Below are 23,858 nucleotides of genomic sequence, written 5' to 3' on the forward strand. Positions count from 1 at the left end.
ACAAGGGAGGGGATGAAAGCTGCACCCTTCCATGCGCCACGCACATTTTCCCCAATGCATCCTTAGGATGCAATTTTGAAAATCTATCAAGTACCTGACACTTGGGTAGAAACCTTCTAGTAGGTACCCTGACTCTTGAGAAATAGCTAGTATTACCTCCATTTACCCATCTGCTCCAAGCTCCTTGTCTCCTATCAAAGCCTCCCTCCTGCCATTGCGCAGTTTTGGTGCAGAATCACCAGGTCCACTTTCGCAAACCCACGGGAGAGGCTGGGTTGGGCGGGGTCGCCTTGTCGCAGAGCCCAACTGCGCCTGCGCGGACTGCGGCAGAAGGCGGGGTGTGAGAGGCGAGCATTCTGAGACTAGCGTTCACAGTCGGCTAGAACCTTCGTTCTTGCCCACCACCTCTAATTTCTGCTCCTGCGACTTGCTCGGGCCTGGCAGCAGCAGCATTCCTGCTCTAGCGGCAGTTCCGTGCAGAGGCGCCTACATACCTCTCCCCCTCGTCTGTGAGATCGCGGGCCTGTCAGTGTCAGCTTCCACACGTCGGTCGACAGGACCATGTCGCTGGTAAGCCAGAATTCGCGCCGCCGCCGCGGTGGAAGGGCCAATGCGCGCAGAAACAACGGGAAGGGTCACCCTGCTGCTGTGCCAGGCCCAGACGTCCCTCGGGATCGCAACGATCCTAAGATCCTCCAGGGCCTCCGCGCCTCTGAGGGCCCTGGCACCTCCATGCTGCCCACCCCCCGGGAGGGCCCAAGCGCCTCTGTGCCGCCCACCGCCTCAGAGGGCTCAAGCGCCCCTAGGCAGTTCATCATTTCCCAGGGGCCGAACACCTCCGAGATGCCCACCTCCAGGAAGGGTCGGGGCGCCTCCCGGCCTCCTGCAGTTTCCGCAGGGCTGAACACCGCTATGTCAATCACCGCCTCGGAGGGCCCGAATAGCCCTGTGCCGCCCACTGCTCCTAAAGGCTCAAAGGCCTATGAGCATCTCCCTGTCTCAGAAGGGCTGGCCATCTCTGAGCAGCGTCACTCTGATGGGGGCCCTAACATGGAGCCCACCCTGGGTGAGGGCCCGGGAATCTCGGTGCCGCCCACCTTCTCTGAGGAATCGGGCATTTCTGATGAGGGCTTGAGCATCTTTATGTCGCCCAACATCTCGGAGGGACCGGGTATCAACGAGCCCTACTCCGTTAGTGAGGACCCAAGCACTTCGGTGCCGCCCACTGACTCTAATGGACTGGGCATCAACCTGCCGCCCACCTTCGGTGAGGGCCTGAGCATCTCTATGCTGTTCTCCGCTTTGGAGGAACCCGACATCTTTGCGCCGCCCCCCTCCGCTGAGGGACTGTTCGCCTCCATGTCGCCCCCCTCCGGTGAGATCCAGAGCTCCTGGGTGTCGCCCATCATAATGGAGGGATGTAACGTCAACGTGCCGCCCACCTCCAAAAAGGGACTGCGCACCTCGGTGCCATCAGCTGCTTGTGAGAGCCCGAGCACCTCAGCCGAGGGCCTGAGCTCGTCCCTGTCATCCATTTCTGCTGAGGGCTTCTGCAGCTCGCTGGCGCCATGCGCTGCGGAGGGATCCTGTGAGCTGCTTCCCTGCGGGGAGGGCCGGAGCACCTCGGAGCTGCACTGCCTGGGGGAGGGGTCGAGCACCTCGCAGATGTCCCTAGCTGCCGAGGGCCCTAGCGCTTCTGGGATGCCCACTGAAGCTAATAACCCCGAGGAAGCACTGAGCTGCTGTGCTTCTGAGCGCAGGAACAAGAGCACCTCCCGTGCTCTGCAAAAGGCCAAGGATCCATCTGTACGCCCAAAGCGTGAAGACCGCTTCCTGGATTTCCAGGTCCTGAGAGACAGTAAGAATTCCAACTCCATCACCATTATGGGCCTGGGCACCTCCCGCGTTGCTCTTACCTTGAAGCCTCAGGATCCCATGGAGCAAAACGTAGCAGAATTGTTGCAGTTTCTGCTGCTGAAGGATCAGACCAAGTACCCTATCAAGGAATCTGATATGAGGGAATTCATTGACAAAGACTATCGCCACCAGTTCCCGGAGATCCTCAGACGAGCAGCAGTCCACCTGGAGTGCATTTTTCGGTTTGAACTGAAGGAGCTCGACACTGAGGAGCACATCTACATCCTGCTCAACAAACTGGGACCAGTGCCCTTTGAAGGGTTAGAAGACGTCCCAAATGGGCCAAAGATGGGCCTCTTGATGATGATTCTGGGACACATATTACTAAATGGCAACCAAGCGAGAGAAGCTGATATCTGGGAGATGCTCTGGAGATTCGGAGTGCAGCGTGAAAGAAGGCTTTCTGTTTTTGGGAACGTGAAGAGACTTCTGTCTGTAGAGTTTGTGTGGCAGCGTTACTTGGACTATAGGCCACTAACTGACTGTGTGCCAGTCGAGTATGAGTTTTACTGGGGCCCACGATCCCGCGCAGAAACCACCAAGATGAAAATTCTGAAGTTCATGGCTAAGATCTATAACAAAGATCCTATGGACTGGCCAGCCCTGTACAACGAAGCTCTGGAAGAAGACGCTGACAGAGTTGTTGTTAATAACTTCAGAGTTGCTCGTCCATTTAGGAGGCCCCTTTTTGCAGAAGTTGCTCCAGAGCTAGATGCTTCTGGCTCAAAATATTCTCCCCATTCTTGGCCTGAGTCAAGATTAGAGAGCAAGGCAAGGAAATTGGTCCAGTTATTTCTGCTGATGGATTCAACTAAGCTGCCTATACCAAAGAAGGGAATCCTGTATTACATCGGTCGAGAGTGCACCAAAGTGTTCCCTGATCTCCTGAATCGTGCTGCTCGCACCCTAAACCACGTGTATGGCACAGAGCTAGTGGTCCTTGATCCCAGGAACCACTCCTACACCCTGTACAACCGAAGAGAAATGGAAGATACAGAAGAGATCATGGACAGTCCAAACAGGCCCGGCAACAATTTCTTAATGCAGGTTCTGAGCTTCATCTTTATCATGGGCAACCATGCGAGGGAGTCTGCAGTCTGGGCCTTTCTAAGGGGCTTGGGAGTTCAAAATGGCAGAAAGCACGTGATTACCTGTCGGTATTTGAGTCAGCGCTACCTAGACAGTTTGCGGGTTCCTGACAGTGATCCGGTGCAATATGATTTTGTATGGGGCCCTAGAGCCCGCCTGGAAACCTCCAAGATGAAAGCCCTGCGATATGTGGCCCGAATCCACAGAAAGGAGCCAGAAGACTGGCCGGAGCAGTACAGGGAGGCAATGGAAGATGAGGCCAACAGAGCTGAAGCTGGGCGTCGTCCGTTGATCGTTCGCAACTTGCGATAGATTGTGTCATCGAGGCCTTGTATGGCCAGGCCTAGAGCTCTGGTTCTCATGTATTAGGAGTGGGTGTGTGTGTGTGTTGGGGGGGGGGTACGTATTGTATTTGATACTTGTGTTCCAGTTCCACTTATGTATCTTTTCATATTTAGTTCTTGTTTGGTATCTTGAAAAGTTTCCATTGTTTTAGTAATACTGTCCATTAATGTAAATGTGATTGACCACTTACTGTCTCTCTGGTGTACTTTGTGCTGTGAGCATTTTGATAGTGTTATAAAGTGTTTTAGGACTCTTTCCATCTTGTTGCATTGTCTGAAAGAGAACATATAGCAGATAGCTATAGATATAGGCTTTTCCTTGAAAGCTTGAAAAAAAATCATCAGTAAAGTGATCTAGTTTCAGATGTTAAACAAATATAGAACAACTGACAAAGTACTAAGTTGTGGCTGGCTTCCCTTTTGTCTGCTATTGTGTAAAGAATACTAACGTTTCCCTGTATTTGCTTTTGCTGTACTAAAGTGTGTTGAAAAATAAAAGTGTAATAAATCAAATAATGCTAATCCACTAATTTATTCAATAAATATATATTAAACTCCTCTCATATAATGGGCACAGTAGTATATTCTGGTTATAGTGTGATAGACATATACAAGGCATAGCACCTTCTCTACAACTCCAGACCAGCAGTTTTATTATGATACACTAAATACACTATGTAGAGAGTACTCTGGGAGTTAAGAGGAGATACATCAATCAAATTCCGGAATCCAAATGGTCCATGGTGACCATGATGGATAGGGGTGGGAAGACAAGACTGGCTTCTTGATACAACATAAGGTAAATGAACTTGAATCTGGATTTTAGTCCTCAGTGAGTACCGGTATGGATTGAAGTCAGTGAGTTCAAGGTAAGAGGTTTCACATGCCATAAGCTATCTCATTAAGATGCTTGGTTAGGTCATGGGGCTGGAGTGATAATTTGGTGGTTAATAGTACTTAGTGCTCTCCCAGGGAATCTACGTTTGGATCCGGACACCCGCTTTGGGCACCTCACAATTACCTGTAACTCAAGCTCCAGGAGATCCAATGCCTCCTGGCCCCAGGAGGCACTCACACAAAGATATACACATGCACATTAATAAAAAGGAAAAAAACCTGGGGATGCAGTTTTCACACGGCCCTGAGTGCTGTCCCAATCACTATATAAACCAGATGTGGTAGCTTGCTACTGTAGTCCTGGTATTCGGGAAATGGAGGCACAGGGGATCAGAAGTTCAAAGTTATTATGAGCTACATAGAGTTCAAGGCCAGCCTGGGATAGATAAGGCCTTGTCTTAAATAATTTAGGAAGATGCTTGAGTCAGCTTCCTCTGAGTTATATAGCAGTTTTAATATGCATCCCCAAAGTGAGCGCTTAGTCCTAAACGGTACATGTTTCTCACCCTTATAACCATCAAGGTTCAGGGAACATCAAAGGAGAAAAACAACGCTGAAAGCGTTTAACAGCTGGATGACAGGGAAGAGTGCTATGGAATGCCAAGCTGTGCACTTGGCATGGTGATTACACTCAAGAACTTAAACTGGCTGTGGTTTCCCCCTCACAAGGCCTGCACAAGATCAGTATGGCCAAAATTCTCACATAGATAGGGGAAGGACTCTCCAGGCTCCACCTTTACTGAAGAGCAAGCTATTGGCAATGGATAGTTGCTGTGGGAGGGAGAATAAGTCTTTTTTTAAAAATACATCGCCACTGGCAGATTTTACCATGCTCCAGTAGATGGCCCCCTACCCACGCACATAATAGCAGGAAAAATTGGACTTAGGTTATGAGAGTATGTGAGAGCGAGAGAGAGAGAGAGAGAGAGAGAGAGAGAGAGAGAGAGAGAGAGAGAGAGAGAGGGAGGGAGGGAGGGAGGGAGGGAGGGAGGGAGGGAGGGAGGGAGGGAGGGAGGGAGGGAGGGAGGGAGGGAGAGACAGAGAGAGAGAGAGAGAGAACATAAAATTGGGAGGGGACCACGTTGGGGAGGACTTGAAGGGAGTTGGAAGGAAAATTTGGGGGGGGGGTGGGTGGATATGATCATGGTTCATTGTATATATGTGTGATGTTCTCAATAATAAGAATGAATATTTAAAAAGGAACTGGAGAAGTGGATCAGAAGTTAAAAGCACTTGCTATTCTTCTAGAGGACCTCAGTCCAGTTTCCTAGCACACATCCCAAACAATTCACAGCCGCGTGGAACTCCAGCTTCAGGGATCATGCACTTTCTTCTGGATTCCTCAGGTACCTGCACACACATGGTATACACGCAATCACGTGTGCATGCATGCGCATGCACTTACATATAATTAAAAGTAAATATGTAAACAAATGAAGACATGGGGAAGTAAATAAAACAAATCTTCAACTCTCCGTGGTATACACCAACACACTTAGTAAGTCCATTTTTTAATTAGATATTTTCTTTATTTACATTTCAAATGTTATCCCCTTTCCTAGTTTCCCCTCTGAATACCCCCTATCCCATCCCCCCTCCCCCTGCTCACCAACCCACCCACTCCCACCTCACTGCCTTAGTATTCCCCCACACTGGGGCATCTAGCCTTGTCAGGACCAAGGGCCTTTCCTCTCACTGATGTCCAACAAGGCCATCCTCTGCTACATATGCAGCTGGAGCCATGAGTCCCTCCGTGTGTACTCTTTGGTTGGTGGTTTAGTCCCTGGGAGTTCTTGGAGTCTTGGTTAATTCATATTGTTGTTCCTTTTATGGGGCTGCAAACCTCTTCAGCTCCTTGGGTCCTTTGTCTAGCCCTCCATTAGGGACCTTGTGCTGAGTCCAATGGTTGGCTGCAAGCATCCACATTTTGAGCCATTTTACATGATCTCCATGGGTTCCCCATAGTTCTGTTTATATTGTCTTCATTCAGGTAAACAAGCTAAAGGAGGAGCCCACATACAGAAAATGTATTCTTTTAGTAAAGGTAAAATAGCCATACCAGAGTAATATGGTGCTTTTTCAAAAATTTCTGCTCAAGTGTATTATAATCCATTGGCAAAATCCAAGTCAAATAATCAAGCTTTCTGTCAATGGAAGGAACATATACTTCTTCCAAGGAAAGATATGGCCTAATTGAGCATCTACACAAATTATGAATACAAAACCTAGCTGGCCATCTAAGAATTTAGTGCTTATTGTGAGATGGAAAGATTTTGATCTGAGGAGTGGAAAGGATTAGAGTAGTTTTGACAGAATTATATGGACTCTTGTACTGAAAAGCTAAGGGACCAAGGGAAACAGATCCTCTACTTTCAGGATAGCATTTCTTCCCTAATGCTTTAATCAAAAGGTATAATTTTCAAGGAAATTTTAACTAAAATAGTTAGAGCCAGGAATCCTGTTAATTTTTAAAATACCTGAGAAAACGATCTTTTTGTATGAAGATATTAAAGGAATTAACGCATAGTGATTAAGATTATGTGGTCTAGAACTACAGTGCCTAGTACAAAAATAATGATTATCAGGTATATGGCATTAAATAAAGTATTTTACACTTGAATTTTGCACTTCAGGAACCTTGTTTGCAAAATGGGCATAATGATTTTATCTGGCCCATAATTATGTAATAATTAAATGTAACATGTAAAATACAACAAGACCAGATATGGTTAGCAATATGTAGATGCTGCTGCAGGTTGGTTTCTTCAGGAATAGAATTGAGAAGTGGAAATTTCCATGAAACTTTTACTGGGGAGTTTGTTGAGGCTCAGTACCTATGAGAAAGCAAAGGAAGTGGAAACTTGCAGACATAGGGTGATAGTTACAGCAAATAGATTAGTTGATTTCTTTTTTATTAGATATTTTCTTCATTTACATTTCAAATGCTATCCTGAAAGTCCCCTATACCCTCCCCCGCCCCCGCCCTGCTCCCCTACCCACCCACTCCCAGTTTTTGGCCCTGGCGTTCCCCTGTACTGGGGCATATAATCTTTGCAAGACCAAGGGGCCTCTCTTCCCAATGATGGCTGACTAGGCCATCTTCTGCTACATATGCAGCTAGAGACATGAGCTCTGGGGGTACTGGTTAGTTCATAATGTTGTTCCACCTATAGAGTTGCAGACCCCTTCAGCTCCTTGGGTACTTTCTCTAGCTCCTCCATTGGGGGCCCTGTGTTCCATCCAATAGATGACTATGAGCATTCACTTCTGTATTTGCTAGGCACTGGCACTCACCAGAGACAGCTATATCAGGGTCCTTTCAGCAAAATCTTGCTGGCATATGCAATAGTGTCTGCATTTGGAGGCTGATTATGGGATGGATCCCCGGGTGGGGCAGTCTCTGGATGGTCCATCCTTTCGTCCAGATGTCCCTCAACAGAGGAATGGATACAGGAAATGTGGTACATTTATACAATGGAATACTACACAGCAATTAAAAACAATGAATTCATGAAATTCTTAGGCAAATGGATGCATCTGGAGGATATCATCCTGAGTGAGGTAACCCAATCACAAAAGAAGTCACTTGATATGTACTCACTGGTAAGTGGATATTAGCCCAGAAACTTAGAATATCCAAGATACAATTTGCAAAACACGAAAATCAAGAAGAAGGAAGACCAAAGCATGGATAGTTCATTCCTCCTTAGAATAGGGAATAAAATACCCATGGATTAGTTGATTTCAGAAGCAAGTTTCAAGTCAGGGCTGATTTTACAGAGTTGTCCCAAATTAGGAAAATGGGACTGAATTTTTATAATTCTATAGTGCTTCACCCTTGAATGAATCCTGTCTCTTGATGAAGTGTCTTAGACCTGTGGATAAGCCAATTCTTCCCAGGCAAAAGTAGTCTGTGTTAAGTATAAACCCAGTGACTGTCAAAACTGTCAAGTGCTGGAGGAATAAGCACTTCAATCCTGTAGAGTTGAGGCAACTGGGTGGTTTTCCACGTTCTTAGTAGAAATGTGGGGGTTTTTTTTTTTTCTTTTTTGGAGTAGCATATATTCATTGTATAAAATACTGGGTTTCATTATGACGTTCTCCTGCATATATATCATGTACTTTGATCATTGTTTCCTCATTACATTCTCATGTCTTTTCCTACCATCCTACTTGTCAAAGTACCTCTTTTTTAAATTGGATGTTTTCTTTATTTAAAAACATCTTCTTAGACCTAGGGCATTATCTTAAATCCTAGACATTGTAAGCTTATAGTATGACAATGACTATCAACAAACAGAAAACAAACAAACAAACAAAACAAACTATGACTATCTACTCTTCAACCTCATCAGAGACCTAAGAAGTAATAAATATTACCTGAGGTTTTAGGAAGTTCAGGGTTGCAGCTTTCAAGAATTATAGAAATGACAGAGACAGCTGACTGCTAGGAGATTCCCCAATATTCTCTAAAATATTGGGGCATCATCTTCAGCCTTCTGACCTAGAATATCTGAAAGACCTTTTGTGAAGTAAAAATTATGAATGACTTGTTTAACCTCTCTTGGCAGAATTCAGCAGTTGACTTCCCAGTGAACATTTGCTCTTTATGGACAACATTCTGTCTGCAGATGAAGTTAGGACATTTTCTTTGCCCAGTGATTAGCTTGTCACAAATGAAGCCATCTCCAAACGGAGGTCTTTCAATGCTCATCTTCTTCCAAATTGAATGAGGTGCTGCCAGGAGCTGATTTGCCTCAATGTTAAAAAAGATTTTAAATTAATAAAAACATGCTTAAATGCCAGATTCTGTGAGTCTCTTATCTAAGCAAGCTTACATTGATGTGTCTAGCTATTTATTGTCTGTTCAACCCAGGATGTATATTTCTGTGATAATAAGATGATGAGTTTGATTGATTGACTATTAACTTGCATTAGTTAATTATCCTCAACAGTTTGTAACAGCAGCTATTAAAAGGGCTGGGACTAAACCTTGTATTTTTAAATGAGTTGTTCAGGCACAATGCCTATCTAAGAATTGAAACATAATATTATAGTATGTTGCAACAAAATTAACCTTAATTTTTTTATCAATATACAAAGATGTATATCAATGAAAACCCTAAACCTGTTTCAATGTATGATAATTCATACCCATGTAAACCAAAATAAACTTTTTTTGAGAATAACAATAGCTCTAAGTTGAAGAGTAGATTCAATAATCTACTCTTTTATTCTATTATTTCTATATAATTCTATATTCCCCTTTTTTTCTTCTCAACCCTCTTCTCTTTATCAAAGAAAGAAAAGGGTAGAGAAAAGTAAAGGAAAGAGAAATTCCTGAGTCTAAGTTCCCTCTTTCATTTCCTCCCTGACCAAGGCCATAATTATTTATAATCATCCCGAAAAAGACAAAATATCTATAACTCATAAAATGACCAAAACCATCCACCTCATCTTTAGGGACTGGGACTACTGTCTTCTTATAATTGTTCCTACTGTATGCTGTTTAATATTATAAGAGAAATAGCCTTTTTATTTAGTCAAAAAAGGGGGAAATGTTGAGGTTTGGTCTGTTGCTATGTATTGTAATGCTCAATTCTGTACCTGAAGATCTATATAATTATATATCTATATATATAATCTAGGCCTACAAGTGACTTCATGTTTACCAGCTTTTGTCGTGGAAAACTTGTTTTTTAAATGTAAAACTATAGATTAATAAAATGGCTACAGCCAAGTACTTGGGGGACTAGAGGTAGACAGGTTTTGAGTTACCTGGATGGGAGTTACAGAAGGGAAGAGAGAGGTGAAGGATGCAGTGAGGATAAAGCCCTTATGAAAGGAGATGAACCATGAGCACATGGCCAGGAGAAACTGAGTGTTTGGGGAAGTAGCTAGGTCAAAAGTTACAAAAGTAGTTTAGGCGTTATCCCCAAGTAATTGTCAAAGCCAAATAAAATAACCATAGTCTGAGTCTCATTGATTTGTAAGCTAGATGGGGATAAGTTTAAATTGGTTCAACAATGCTCAACATGGTCTCTAGCAGCAGGAAGGACCACAGTCATCAATATGGCCTGGGGTGCCAAAACAGACCAAGTACATCCACATGGCCTCTGCCAGTAAAAGCGTTATACACCAACATGGCCTCTGGCAACAGCACATACCATAAAGGTCTTTTGAGGAGTCCCAATTCAGAAAATGAACCTTTCTCACTCTGCTAGCCCTATTTACCAACAACATGCTTCCCTGTCCACCAGAGTCCCACTTCTGCATCTGTCACTGCTGTCTTTAGTTCTACCTCTTTCTGCTGCATGCATGCTGTTCTGTTCTGCCATTATTCCCACCTCTCCATCACAAATTTGTTCATTGAAGTGGCATTGCAAACTGCAGTGTGTCACATATTATATATTTTTCCCAAATAGATTTGCATGAAAATACTTATTGTAAAAAAAGGCATTGGTCTACTTCAAGGTTTCTGATTTCTGAAACACCGTAACTACTGAACTATCACTGAGACTCTCCTTGGATATCCTGTTGTTTGTCCAGGGTCAGAATGATTTTATAGCTAGGCAGGGTGTCCAGAGAAGGATCAGAAAGAACTCCAGGCCACTGCACACCTCTCTGCCATCAATGCTGGATGCCCCACTAGGTTTGGCTATTGTACCTGCAGCCAGCATCATGGTCCCCATGCTCTCCTCCCTTGCAGCAGGGTGAGCAGCTCCATTCTGTGACCCTGCTATCTCACTCTGAGGACCTGTCCTACTCAGCAACATAGTGTTCCCTTGTCCTGAAGGTCAAACTCCCATACCACTCCCATACCAGAGGCACTGAGTTTCTTTGCCAATCTTGCATGGCTCCACTCCACCATCGTTTCTTCTAGTTTCATGAGACCACTTTTTAATAGCATCTTCCCATAAAACCTGCATTTAAAAAAAAGTCATTTCAGAGGTACTGTGGGCTCTGCAGACTCCTCCTTCACTGCAGTGTCTCCCCTGAGAGCTTCCATGAGTCTCTCAAGCTCCTCTGGGCTGTTCCACTGTCTCTTGAGAGCCTGTAGCCACTGCCATCTTCTGTTTCCTCAGCCTATACATTTTCTTCAGTGATATTTAGAATAATTCCAAGTTTTGCTTATCATAAATAAAGCTACGATAAATAGTTTTGTCTTCTTTTATTGTGGGTATGTTTCTAAGTAAAACGACACAAGTAGAATTGCTAGGGCACACAGTAGGTATACGTTGAGCATTCATGTGAAGTTGACTGTTTTTTTTTTCCAAAATGTCTATGCAGTTTTGACTCCCACCAGCAACACATGACACTTCAAGTTGCTTTGCATAAATACCAAACGGTTGGCATTATCAGTTTTTTTTAAAAGTACTCACTGTAGTGTGTAGAACCTAGTATTTCAGTGTGATTTTAATTTTCTTTTTAAAAAAGATTTATTAATTTATTTATATTATATGAGTACACTGTAGCTGTCTCCAGGCACACCAGAAGAGGGCATCAGATCTCATTACGGGTGGTTGTGAGTCACCATGTGTTTGTTTGGATTTGAACTCAGGACCTTTGGAAGAGCAGTCAGTGTTCTTTCCCACTGAGCCATCTCTCCAGGCCGTGATTTTAATTTTCTAACAGTTATATTGAGGACATTTTTCCATGCTTATTGGCTATTGATTTCTTCATTACATATATCCATGAAATATAATGTGAAGTTTTCATATACATGTACATTATGAAGTAAATAAAGCCAATTTATGTATCTATCACCTCATATACCACTTTTTATGAGACTATTTAAAATATTCTGAGAAAAATATTAGGAATGGTTAAATATATACTACATTATTATTAGTTATAGTCGCCATGCAGTAAAATATATCCTCAGAACTTATTCTGTCTAACTCAAACTTGGTAGTCTGTCAGCATCTCCCAATTACCCATTATCCCCTAGTCCCTGGCAACCACTGTTATACTTTCTACTTCTATGTATCTAATTTCTTTGGATTCAGTATGAGAATGAGATCATGTGATGCTTTTCTTTCTGTGTGTGGCTTATTTCTATATTACCATAATGTCCACTCAATTAATCAATATTATTAATATCTGAATAACATTCTATTGTGTATGTATATTACATTTAGTTTATTCATTGGTGAACATTTAAGTGGATTCCACATCTTGGCTATTAATGAACAATTGTTCAGTCTTTTGTGGTTTCATACAAATTTTAGGATTGTTTATTCTATTTTTGTAAAGAATCATATTGTGATTTTTATAGAGACTGCCTCAAATCTTTAGATAACTCTGGGTAGTGTGGATACTTAAAATAATATTTATTTACTGTTATTTTTGCATGTATGGGTATTTTGCCTGTATATATATCTGTGCACCCTATGTGTGCCTGGTACCCACAGAGTCCAGAAGAAGGTGTTGCTCTCTTGGAACTGGACTTACAGATGGTTATGAGCCATCATATTGTGCTGGAAACTACTAAGATCAATATACAGATTTAGTACCGTATTTATCAAAATTCCAATGTCATGTTTCACTGATTTAGGAAAAACAATCCATATGGGACCACAAAAGTCCATGAGTAAGGCCAAAGCAATTTCAAGGAGTAGGAACACGCCTGGAGGTATTAAAACACCCAGCTTCAAAATGCACTACACAAATGTTGAATTTTGTCAAATGCTGTTTATGCACCTATTGATGTGATCATATGAGGTTTATCCTTTTTGATTTATGTGTGTTGCATTCTCAGGAAAGCATTCCAGTGGGTAAATTAAACTTAAATCTCGTGAATGACTCTTTTTTTTTTAAAGATTTATTTATTTATCATATGTAAGTACACTGTAGCTGAGAGAGTCAGATCTCGTTACAAATGGTTGTGAGCCACCATGTGGTTGCTGGGATTTGAACTCCTGACCTTCGGAAGAGCAGTCGGGTGCTCTTAGCCACTGAGCCATCTCACCAGCCCCTGAATGACTCTTTTTTAATGTGATGTTGATTGCAATTAGTTAAATACTTTAAAAAAAAATCTGGGCTCCTCAGCTTTAGAAACAAGGGTATTGTGAACTTTGTAACATGTTTTTTGAAATTGTTCCCTAATATCTGAGGGTGGGGGAGACAGGCAAGGATTAGTGTTACCTCTTCTTTCCAGGTTTGATAGAATACACCTGTGAGGCCATCTGATACTGAGCTTCTCTTTGCTAGACTCTACCCCTCTACTTTCTTCTAGTCTGCTCAGATTTTATATTTCCTTTTGGTTCAGTTTTGGTAGCTTGTGTAAGTGTAGGAATGTATCCATCTGTTCTACATTATCCAATTTGTTGCTTGTGGTGATTATTTTTTTGTACATCTGTATTGTCAATTGAAATGTAACATGCACTTCTTTTAGTTATTTGGATAGTTTTCCTTTTTTCTAAGTCTACCTAAACATTTGTCAGTTACCTTTATCCTTTTTAAATTTTATTTATTTACATTTCAAATGTTACCCCCTTCCCTCATAAACTCCCTATCTCCTCCCCTGCCTCTCTGCTTCTATGAGGGTGCTCCCCAACACACCTACCCACTCCTGCCTCAGCCCCCTAGCATTCCCCTACCCTGGGCCTGCTGGACCAAAGACCTCCCCTCCCACTGATTCCAGACAAGGCCATCCTCTGCTACATATTCAGCTGGAGCCATGGGTCTCAACATGTGTACTCTTTGGTTGATGGTTAAGTCCCTGGGAGCTCTGGGCTGGGGAGGGGTCTGGTTGGTTGATATTGTTGTTCTTTCTATGGGGTGGCAAACCCCTTTAGCTCCTTCAGTCCTTTCTCTAACTCCTCCATTGGGGTCCCTGCACTCAGTCCAATGTTTGGCTGTGTTTATCTGTGTCTGTATTGGTTGGGCTCTGGCAGAACCTCTCAGGGGATAGCTATACCAGGCTCCACTTTATTTCTTTAAAAACCAAGTTTATTTTGTTTGTTTTATACTGCTTTTCCAGTCTCTAGTTTATTAACTTTGGCCGGATCCTATTTTATTCTTTATAGTAACTTTGTGCTTATTTTACCCTGTGTACTGTCTAGTTTTGTGTCAACTTGACAAAGCTGGAGTTATCACAGAGAAAGGAGCTTCAGTTGAGGAAATGCCTCCATGAGATCCAGCTGTAAGGCATTTTCTCAATTAGTGATCAAGGGGGAAAGGCCCCTTGTGGATGCTGCCATCTCTGGGCTGTAGTCTTGGGTTCTATAAGAGAGTAGGCTGAGAAAGCCAGGGGAAGCAAGCCAGTAAAGGACATCCCTCCATGGCCTCTGCATCAGCTCCTGCTTCCTGACCTGCTTGAGTTCCAGTCCTGACTTCCTTTGGTGATGAACAGCAGTATGAAAGTGTAAGCTGAATAAACCCTTTCCTCCCCAACTTGCTTCTTGGTCATGATGTTTGTGCAGAAATAGAAACCCTGACTAAGACACCCTGTTACAGTTTTAGCCATCAGGTTGGTTGACAGCTTCCCTTTTTGATGGAGGCACTTACTGCTGTAAGTGTTCTTCTTATAACTACTATGATTTCTAAATCCCATTTGATTTCAAATGTTTCTATTTAATTTTCTCAACATACCTTTTTATTTTCTTTAAAAACTATTTCTTGTCTCATTGTCTCCTACTATATGTGCAAATTTCTCTAAATTCTCAGTGCTGCCAGTTTCAGAAAGATGTTTAATATGTGTTCTATCTTTTGAAGTTTATTATAACTTTTGTGCCCTTCCTGTAGAGTATTCCACATATGCTTGAAAATAATATGTATTTTGCTGCTATTGGACAGAATGATTGCATATTTGTGCTAAGTAAATTTTACTTACATTGTACTAAAAGTTCTATGTTTCTTTAGAACTACTGTGGATGATATACCCATTGTTGAAAGTAGAGTATTCCCTTACTTGTACTACTTCTTTTTGATTTATTAATATCTACTTTATATATTTAAGTACACCCATACTGGGTGTATACATTTGTAATTTATGCATCCTCCCTCTTTAAGGGATCGCGAGGGAATTGAGAGACAATACTAAAATTCTCAAAGGGTGAGTGCAGGCTTCTTTTTTTTTCTTTCCAAAATACAATTTTTTTCTCACAATATATTCTAACTATGCTTTCCCTGTCCCCAGCTACTCCTAGATCCTCCCCACCTCCTCATCCACCCAATTCCATGTCCTAACAAAAAAGCACAACGACGACAACAAAAACCAAGCAAGCAAAAACCCCACAAGATGCACAATACAAAAACACTAAATCAGAGATCGTAATATAAAAACTAAAGACCAATAAAACAAATCAAAGAAACAGAGGAGGGGGGGAGATACTGGGGTGTTGGACAGTTCATTTTGTGGATTCAACTTTGGTGGAGGAGAGGTGAGCAATTCTAAGAATGGATTGAGACTTTCCTGGAAAAGAAGGTACCTTCTTTTTTGTCCTTTTATGGGATTTTTCAGATACGGGATAAAATTAGATGTAGAACAGGATGGACAATTTTGCACTGCTAATGATATGGAGCTACCGATACAACAAAGCAAAGGGCGATTAGCAGTCTTCTCAGTTGGCTACTTTGGTATTACCTGGTTTGGTGGGGTTTTGTGTCTGTACTGTTTGCTTAGTCACATGATGTCCTGTTGTAGAACAGCTGTTTGTCTTTAGCGATTAGCTGTCTGCCTCTTGCCCCTTTGTGCCTCTCTAGCTTATTTCTTCCCTTGGAGACTTCTATTCCTTAATCTTGAGGGGTGAATGACTACTAGTTGACACTGTGCTGTTGACTCTACCTATTGAGGGAAAGGAAACGAGTCTGATCCATGGCAGTCAGAGGAATTGTAGGTGCCTTTGAAATCTTGCAGGACCATATTTTTTAGCATGAAACTGTTGAAGTCTGAAAGATTTGCATTTTATAATAAAAAAATGTAGGGACAAAAGATGAGGAGCAGAGTAATAGTTACCAGGGGCTTACAAATGATAGAATCTAATTTAGACCCTGGAAGCAAGACAATTTTTATGGCTGTCCAAATGATTGTTTATGCCTGGGCAATATTACGTTAAAATAATGTAGACATTTTGTCCTAGACTAAGAATTATGGTAAACCATAATGCACAGCACAGAAAGAAATGTAGCTTGTGATGAAGCCAAATGAATATATTTATCTTCTTATTTGACTATTGGGCCTTTAAATAGCACAGACACCTTGGAGGAACCTCTATTATAGGACTTCCATCTCAGGATCTGATCTTCACTTTGTAACACTAAAGATAGGCCTTTGTGATTATTGGCTTCGGATAACCCAAACATATATCTCAAGCCTGAGGTAGACAACAGAAAATTTGTTTACATAATTGAAAATACACTGACTATATATTAAAATAACTTAATGGCAGTATGTTAAGAAGGATTGAATAATACATTATGGTGAGAGCTAACTGGACTGGAAATCTAAACGTTTTATGATTCTTGGTTAAGACACCAGAAGTGTGTCCAGAGACTGTTAGAAACTGTTGGCTTTTCTCCCTGAACACTATATCCAGTGGTGTCCTTTTTCTTTTCCTTTTCTTTTCTTTTTTTTTCCTTTGAGAAGATCCTTTAACAGCTGTTGTAGTAAGCACTGAGAACCTTCCTTTATTATTATTATTATTTTTTTTTACAGTTCAGCTGTTACCTTTCTCTTGGTCTACCCTTCCACAGTTCCTCATTCTATCTCTCCCCCTCCCCTTCCTGGGGCCTCAAGTCTCTCCAGGGTTGGGTGCATCTTTTCCGACTGAGTCAAGACCAAGCAGTCCTCTGCTTATGTGTGTTGGAGTCCTCATATCAGCTGGTATATGCTGCCTGGTTGTTGGCTCAGTATCTGAGAGATCTCGAGGGTCCAGGTTAGTTGAGACTGCTGGTCTTCCTATGTGGTTGCCCTTCTCCTCAGCTTCTTCCAGCTTTTCTCTAATTCAACCACAGGGGTCCCCAGCTTCTGTCCACTAGCTGGGTGCAAGAATCTGCATCTGACTCTTTTAGCTGCTGATAAAGCCTCTCTGAAGGCAGCCATGCTAGGTTCCTGTCTGAAAACACACCATAGCATCAGTAATAGTGTCAGGCCTTGGAGCCTCCCCTTGAGATGGATCTCAATTTGGGCCTGTCACTGGACCTCCTTTCCCTCAGTCTCTTCTCTGTTTTTGTCCCTGCAGTTCTTTCAGACAGGGACAATTCTGGGTCAGAGTTTTTGACTGTGGGATGGCAACCCCACCTTTCCACTTGATGCCCTGTCTTTCTACTGGAGGAAGACTCTACCAGTTGCCTCTCCCCACTGTTGGGCATTTCATCTAAGGTTCCCCCCTTTGGGTCCTGAGAGTCTCTCACCTCCCAGGTCTCTAAATTTATTTGGTTTTTTTTTCTTTCAAGATAATCTTGACTCTTGATTCTGTGAATTTCCATTTATCAATTTCCACAACAAGCATTGGAATTTTTATATTTACAAATTTGTTTGAGTAAAAATAACACCTTTGGAATGAAGTATTCTTCTATATAGACTTCTACATAAATGAAACATATTGCTGATAAGTAGAATTTTCAGAAATAAATAAAAAATAAATTGTAAAATAGAACAGGGGCTGGAAAGATTGTTCAGTATTCAAGAACACTTGCTGTTGCAGAGGACCCAGGTCTGGTTCCAAGTACTCACATTAGGTTGCTCACAACTATCTATAACTCAAGTTCTGGTGGAAATGATACCCTATTCTTGCCTCCTCAACACCCACGCACATGTAATATTCACAGAAGTAAGCAGTCAAACATACACATACATAAATGTAAGTTAAAGAGAAAAGATAAAAAGTAGTATGTTTCAGCTACCTCACTTCCATAAATACCTGCACCATGCACAACATTAACAGAATGGCAATGGAGTTCCTATATTCCATGCATGGATGGTGATAGTTCCTTGGACCCTAGAGCATTAGTTCCTCCATGTGCAGGGAGCACTTGAGATAATCAGATGGCAGGAGGAAAGCTTAAGAACATAAGCAACAGAAACCAAGGTTACTTGGCATCATCAGAACCCAATTGTCCCAACATAGCATGTCCTGGATACACCATCACACCAGAAAAGCAAGATCCAGATCTAAGATCACTTCTCATGATGATGATAGAGGACTTTAAGAGGGACATAAATAAATCCTTAAAGAAATACAGGAGAACACAGGTAAACAGCTAGAAGCCCTTAAAACGGAAACACAAAAATCCCTTTAAAGAGAGTTATGTATCATAACACTTTGATGAAAATATTGATAATTTCTACAGTTTTTCTAGTCAAATTTTGGGAATATTGGATATAAGATAATATAATCTTCAATTGAAAATAATTTGACTTAATATTTTCCCATTTGTATCCCTTCTCTTGCCTTATTGCTCCAGCTAATGCTTCAATCACATTATGGGTGAGCAGTAGGGACAGTGGGCAGTCCTCTCTCCTTCCTGATTTTAATGGGGCTTATTAATGGTTTTATTCATTTAGGATGATATTGACCATGAGTTTGTCATACATAATCTTTATTATGTTGAACTATGTTTCCTACAGTCCTACATGTTCTAGGGCTTTTATTAAGAATGCAAGTTGAATCTTATCAGGCTTTTTCTTTCTTTCTTTCTTTCTCTCTTTCTTTCTTTCTTTCTTTCTTTCTTTCTTTCTTTCTTTCTTCTTCTTCTTCTTTTTTTTTGCTTCCATTGAGATGATCATATGATTCTTGTCCATGCATTTGGTTTATTACATTTATTTCTTATATATTTTTTAAAAATAAGAAATAAAATCCAAAAAAAAAAATCCCAAAAACCATTGAAAGGACATATAGCCCTTACAAAACAAAAACAAAAACAACAAAGAAAGACAAAACAAAAAAAACAACACTAGCTGGCCCTAGGCCCCTGACACATATACAGCAAAGGACTGCCTGGTCTAGCCTCAGTAAGAGAAGACAGATCTAACCCTCAAGAGACCTGAAGCCCCAGGTAGTGGGAAGGTCTGGTGGGGTGGGGGTGGAAACATTTTCTTGGAGACAGGAGGGGGAAGCTATGTGATGTGGAACTGTTGGAGGGTGGACAGGGAAGGGAATAACAACTGGACTGTAAAAAAAAGATTAAAGAATAATAAATAAATAAATTAATTAAAGAAAGGACTGAAGGAGTTGAAGGAGTTTGCAAACCCATAGGAAGAACAGCAGTATCAACCAACTAGACCCTTCCAGAACCCCCAGGTACTAAGCTATCAACAAAGGAGTACACATGGCTCCAGATGCATATGCAGCAGAGGATGGCCTTGTCATGCTTCAATGGAAGGAGAGGTCCTTGGTCCTATAAAGGCTTGATAGATGCCCCAGTGTAGGGGAATCGAGAGCAGGGTGGTGGGAGTGGGTGTGTGGGTGGAGGAACACCCTCATAGAAGCAGGAGGAGGGAGGATGTGATAGGGTGTTTCTGGGAAGGAGGGAAACTGGGAAAGGGGATAACATTTGAAATGTAAATAAAATCTCCAATAAAAAAGAAAATATCTAATAAAACAAACAAACAAAAAACAAACCAAAGAAAAAAATAAAATAATAAAATAAAACAAGAAGCAAAGGCCTACAATCTCACAGCTGAAGTCAGAGAAGGTAATAAACATTTGTTTATCTTCTCTTTATCATATTGTTATTTTTATTAGATATTTTCTTCATTTACATTTCAAATGCTATCCCGGAAGTCCCCTATACCGTCCCCCCACCCTGCTCCCCTACCCACCCACTCCCACTTCTTGGCCCTGGCATTCCCCTGTAGTGGGGCATATAAAGTTTGCAATACCAAGGGGGCCTCTCTTCCCAGTGATGGCCGACTAGGCCATCTTCTGCTACATATGCAGCTAGAGATATGAGCTCTGAGGGTACTGGTTAGTTCATATTGTTGTTCCACCTATAGGGGTGCAGACCCCTTTAGCTCCTTGGGTACTTTCTCTAGCTCCTCCATTGGGGCCCTGTGTTCCATATTGTTATTTTAAAGAGGTAGAGGACAGCCTGGTGTCTACTACCTAAAGAAAGCAAAGCCAGAGAAGCATGGGGGAAATATAACACAAGGTTTCATAAATAACTCTATAACTACCTCTAGCAAGTGGGAGAACTGAAAGAATTTACTGTGTTCTATAAGAAAGCAGGATGAGTAAGTCATGAAGAACAAGCCAATAAGCAGCTCTGCTATGAGGCTTCTGCATCAGCTGCTGCCTCCAGGTTACTGCCCTGTTTGGTTCTTGTCCTGACTTCCTTCAGTGATGAATATTGATATCAAAGTGCAAGTCAAATGAACTCTTTCCTTCCCCCCTCAAAAGATAAAAAAGCCATGCCAATGAGAGAGAACAGAATATCTAACAAAGATTTCCTTATAAATATGGCATTGCAGATAATGTTGGACATATGGTTATTTTAATAAATGATACTTGGGGCACTCCCCGCCGGCCTGCAGCCTGACACGCCGCGTGGACCCTCAGTCTCCTGCGGTCGGCTCCCCAGTCATGGCACAGGGCCTCGCCACACTATGGCAGCAGCAAGACACAGCACGCTCGACTTTACGCCAAAGCTGATGGTGAGGCCATTCTGAAAGGCCTTCAGTCCATTTTTCAGGAGCAGGGGATGACAGAGTCAGTGCACACCTGGCAGGACCATGGATATTTAGCAACTTACACAAACAAGAATGGCAGCTTTGCCAATTTGTGAATTTATCCACATGGATTGGTGTTGCTGGACCTTCAGAGTTACGACAGTGATGTGCAAGGCAAACAAGAAACTGACAGCCTTTTGAACAAAATAGAAGAAAAAAAATGAAAGAATTGAGTCAAGACAGTACTGGGCGGGTGAAGCAATTACCACCCATAGTTCGAGGAGGGGCCATTGACAGATACTGGCCTACTGCTGATGGGCGCCTGGCTGAGTATGACATAGATGAAGTGGTGTATGATGAAGATTCACCCTATCAGAACATTAAAATCCTACACTCAGAGCAGTTTGGGAATACTCTCATCCTCAGCGGGGATGTTAATTTGGCAGAGAGTGACTTGGCATATACCCGTGCCATCATGGGCAGTGGTAAAAAAGACTACACTGGCAAAGATGTACTGATTCTGGGAGGCGGCGATGGAGGCATATTGTGTGAAATTGTCAAACTGAAGCCAAAGATGGTCACTATGGTAGAGATTGACCAAATGGTCACTGATGGATGTAAGAAATGCATGCGGAGAACATGTGGAGATGTCTTAGACAATCTTAAAGGAGACTGCTATCAGGGTCTTATAGAAGACTGAATCCCAGTACTGAAGAGGTTTGCCAAAGAAGGGAGAGAGTTTGATTATGTGATTAGTGATTTGACAGTTGTCCCTAACTCTACTCTCCAGAAGAAGATTGCACATGGGAGTTCCTCAGACTGATTCTCGACCTGTTGATGAAGGTTCTGAAACAGGCTGGAAAATACTTCACACAGGGGAACTGTGTCAACTTTACTGAAGCCCTGTCGCTCTATGACGAACAGCTGGGGTGTCTGTATTGTCTTGTGGAATTCTCAAAAGAGATTGTCTGTGTCCCTTCATACTTGGAATTGTGGGTATTTTACACTGTTTGGAAGAAAGCTGAGCCTTAAAGATGAGCATGCCCCAATGACGTGTGCTGCAAGCCACCTTCCTGACCTCCATATGCCGTATGTGCCATCAAATGAGTCAGGCAACTGCTCATGAATTCCTTCAAGTGGTTTTCACTTTTAATTATTATTTTTAATTTTAAAAGCCCCCCCCAAAAGGCAATGGGAAAAATGTATATTTTGATGAGTTAGGGTGTTAATTTTAAAAGTCGGCCAAAGGACAGTTAGAAAGCCCAGCAAAGACTGCGGAATGCACTGACCCCCTAGAATGGGATTTTAGTATTTTTTTTTTCTCTGTGTGGGGTTTGGGTTTTCATTTTGGTTTCAGTAGACCTTTAATTTGGACATGTGGAGGAATGAACATCATTGTTTTGTTCTGGAGAGAAGTTCCTGGTAGTGTTTCTCCCCTCTCACCCCCAAATTGACTTAGATATTAAAATTTGGTGCTTTTAAAGGTTTAAAAGAGTGATTAGCAGTGCTTCAATTAAAATGACAAAGGAGACCTCTTAAAAAAATAAATGATACTTGGACATCAAATATTAGTATGACAAAGGATGTTTAATCTCTACCAATCACAGGAAATCAAGCCATTGTTGATTTGAGTGTGACAGATAAAATATTTTCTTTAGTTTTTGAAAATTCTTATTTAATGTTTATCATCTTTCATCATAGTCTATTAAATATATTTATTTTTATGTACCTATTAACTTTATGAGCTTTTTGTCATTAGCATACAAATTAATGGTTTTATTATATACTTTTCCTACATGTTTTACTTTTATTGGTCCTCTTCTTCTTCTCCTCCCAATCACATCGCACTCCTTCTGTCTGTTTCTCATCTCTCTGTCCAATAGTGCCCCTTCTTCTTGCATGACACATGTAGTTTTCCATTTTTAAATCTTCTCCTCTTGTGGTGTTCTTTCTAGTTCCATAACCTATAGTCATACGCACTAGTACATATTCACATATACTCAAAGTCTAGAACCAGCATATGAAAGAAAACAGTCAGGGCTTGTCTTTCACAGTCTGGTTCATTTCACTTAATATAATGATTTACAGTTTCATCACATTTCCTGAAAATATTATAATTTCACTTCTCTCTAGAGCTGAGTTGTATATATTCTGTTGTGTATATTATCCATTTGTGTGTTGATAGATAGCTTGTCTTTGTTTCTTAGCTATTATGAATAATGAAAAGCTTGAATGTGAGGGTATATCTGTGGTAGGACTTGGTGTCCTTTGGTTACATGCCCAGGAGTGATTATAGCAGGGTCATATGGTAGTTATATTTTTGGTTTTATGAAATTCCTCCATACTTATTTTCATAGTGACTGCATCAGTTTACATTCCTACCAGCACTGTATATTAGGACTGTTTCATCTTTGTCTGCATGGTTTTTGTCACTTCTTTTTCAAAAAATATTTATTTTATTTTTAATTACATGTATGTGAGTGTGTCTGTATATGAGTAGGTTCACACGAGTGTTGGTGACCTTTTCAGCCAGAGGTGTGGATCCTCATAGAGCTGGATGTGAAGGATATTATGAACCATCTGATGTGGGCACTAGAAATGAAACCTAGATCCTCTGCAAGAGCAATGAGTGCTCTCTAATCTGAAGGCATCAGATCCCATTACAGATGGTTGTGAGCCACCATGTGGTTGCTGGAAACTGAACTCAGGACCTCTGGAAGAGCAGTCAGTGATCTCAATCACTGAGCCTTCTCTCCAAACCTTTTGTTGTTGTTGTTGTTGTTTGGGTTTTTTTTTAAGCTTTTCTTTTCTTTCTTTCTTTTTCCTTGTTTTGGTTAGCTCTTTATATATTCTAGATATCAACCCATTTTTTGATATATAGTTGGCAAGACTTTTGTCCTAGTCTGCAGGCTTTCTCTTCATTCTGGTGATAGTTTCCTTTACTGTGCAACAGCTTTTTCATTTCATGTAATTTCATTTGTTAATTCTTGGGAGTA

The 23,858-nt window shown here is 41.7% G+C and overlaps 1 protein-coding gene, 1 long non-coding RNA gene and 1 pseudogene across 3 annotated transcripts; 2 read left to right on the forward strand and 1 right to left on the reverse strand.

The window, feature by feature from the left end:
• Positions 1-328: 328 nt before the first annotated feature.
• Magee1 (melanoma antigen, family E, 1) lies at positions 329-3,912 on the forward strand. Its single transcript, NM_053201.4, has one exon. It carries the CDS (start codon positions 562-564, stop codon positions 3,316-3,318), a length of 2,757 nt encoding a protein of 918 aa, NP_444431.3. The 5' UTR covers positions 329-561; the 3' UTR covers positions 3,319-3,912.
• Positions 3,913-5,748: 1,836 nt separating this feature from the next.
• On the reverse strand, positions 5,749-16,174 carry Gm45946. 2 transcript variants are annotated; one of them, XR_878221.2, is made up of 4 exons: positions 15,838-16,174; positions 11,070-11,170; positions 7,542-9,003; positions 5,749-6,246 (listed from the first exon to the last, which is right to left on the reverse strand). It is a non-coding gene; the product is annotated as a predicted gene, 45946 (long non-coding RNA). The 2 variants fall into 2 exon arrangements; XR_003953100.1 differs by having other exon boundaries at positions 7,542-11,170.
• On the forward strand, positions 20,707-22,091 carry Gm6292 (predicted gene 6292; annotated as a pseudogene).
• Positions 22,092-23,858: the final 1,767 nt, after the last annotated feature.

Source organism: Mus musculus, chromosome X, assembly GCF_000001635.26.
Source record: "Mus musculus strain C57BL/6J chromosome X, GRCm38.p6 C57BL/6J".
Classification (NCBI taxonomy): domain Eukaryota; kingdom Metazoa; phylum Chordata; class Mammalia; order Rodentia; family Muridae; genus Mus; species Mus musculus.

Coding starts and splice junctions, on each gene's coding strand:
- Magee1 (NM_053201.4), top strand. CDS start 562: ATGTCGCTGGTAAGCCAGAATTCGCGCCGCCGCCGCGGTGGAAGGGCC.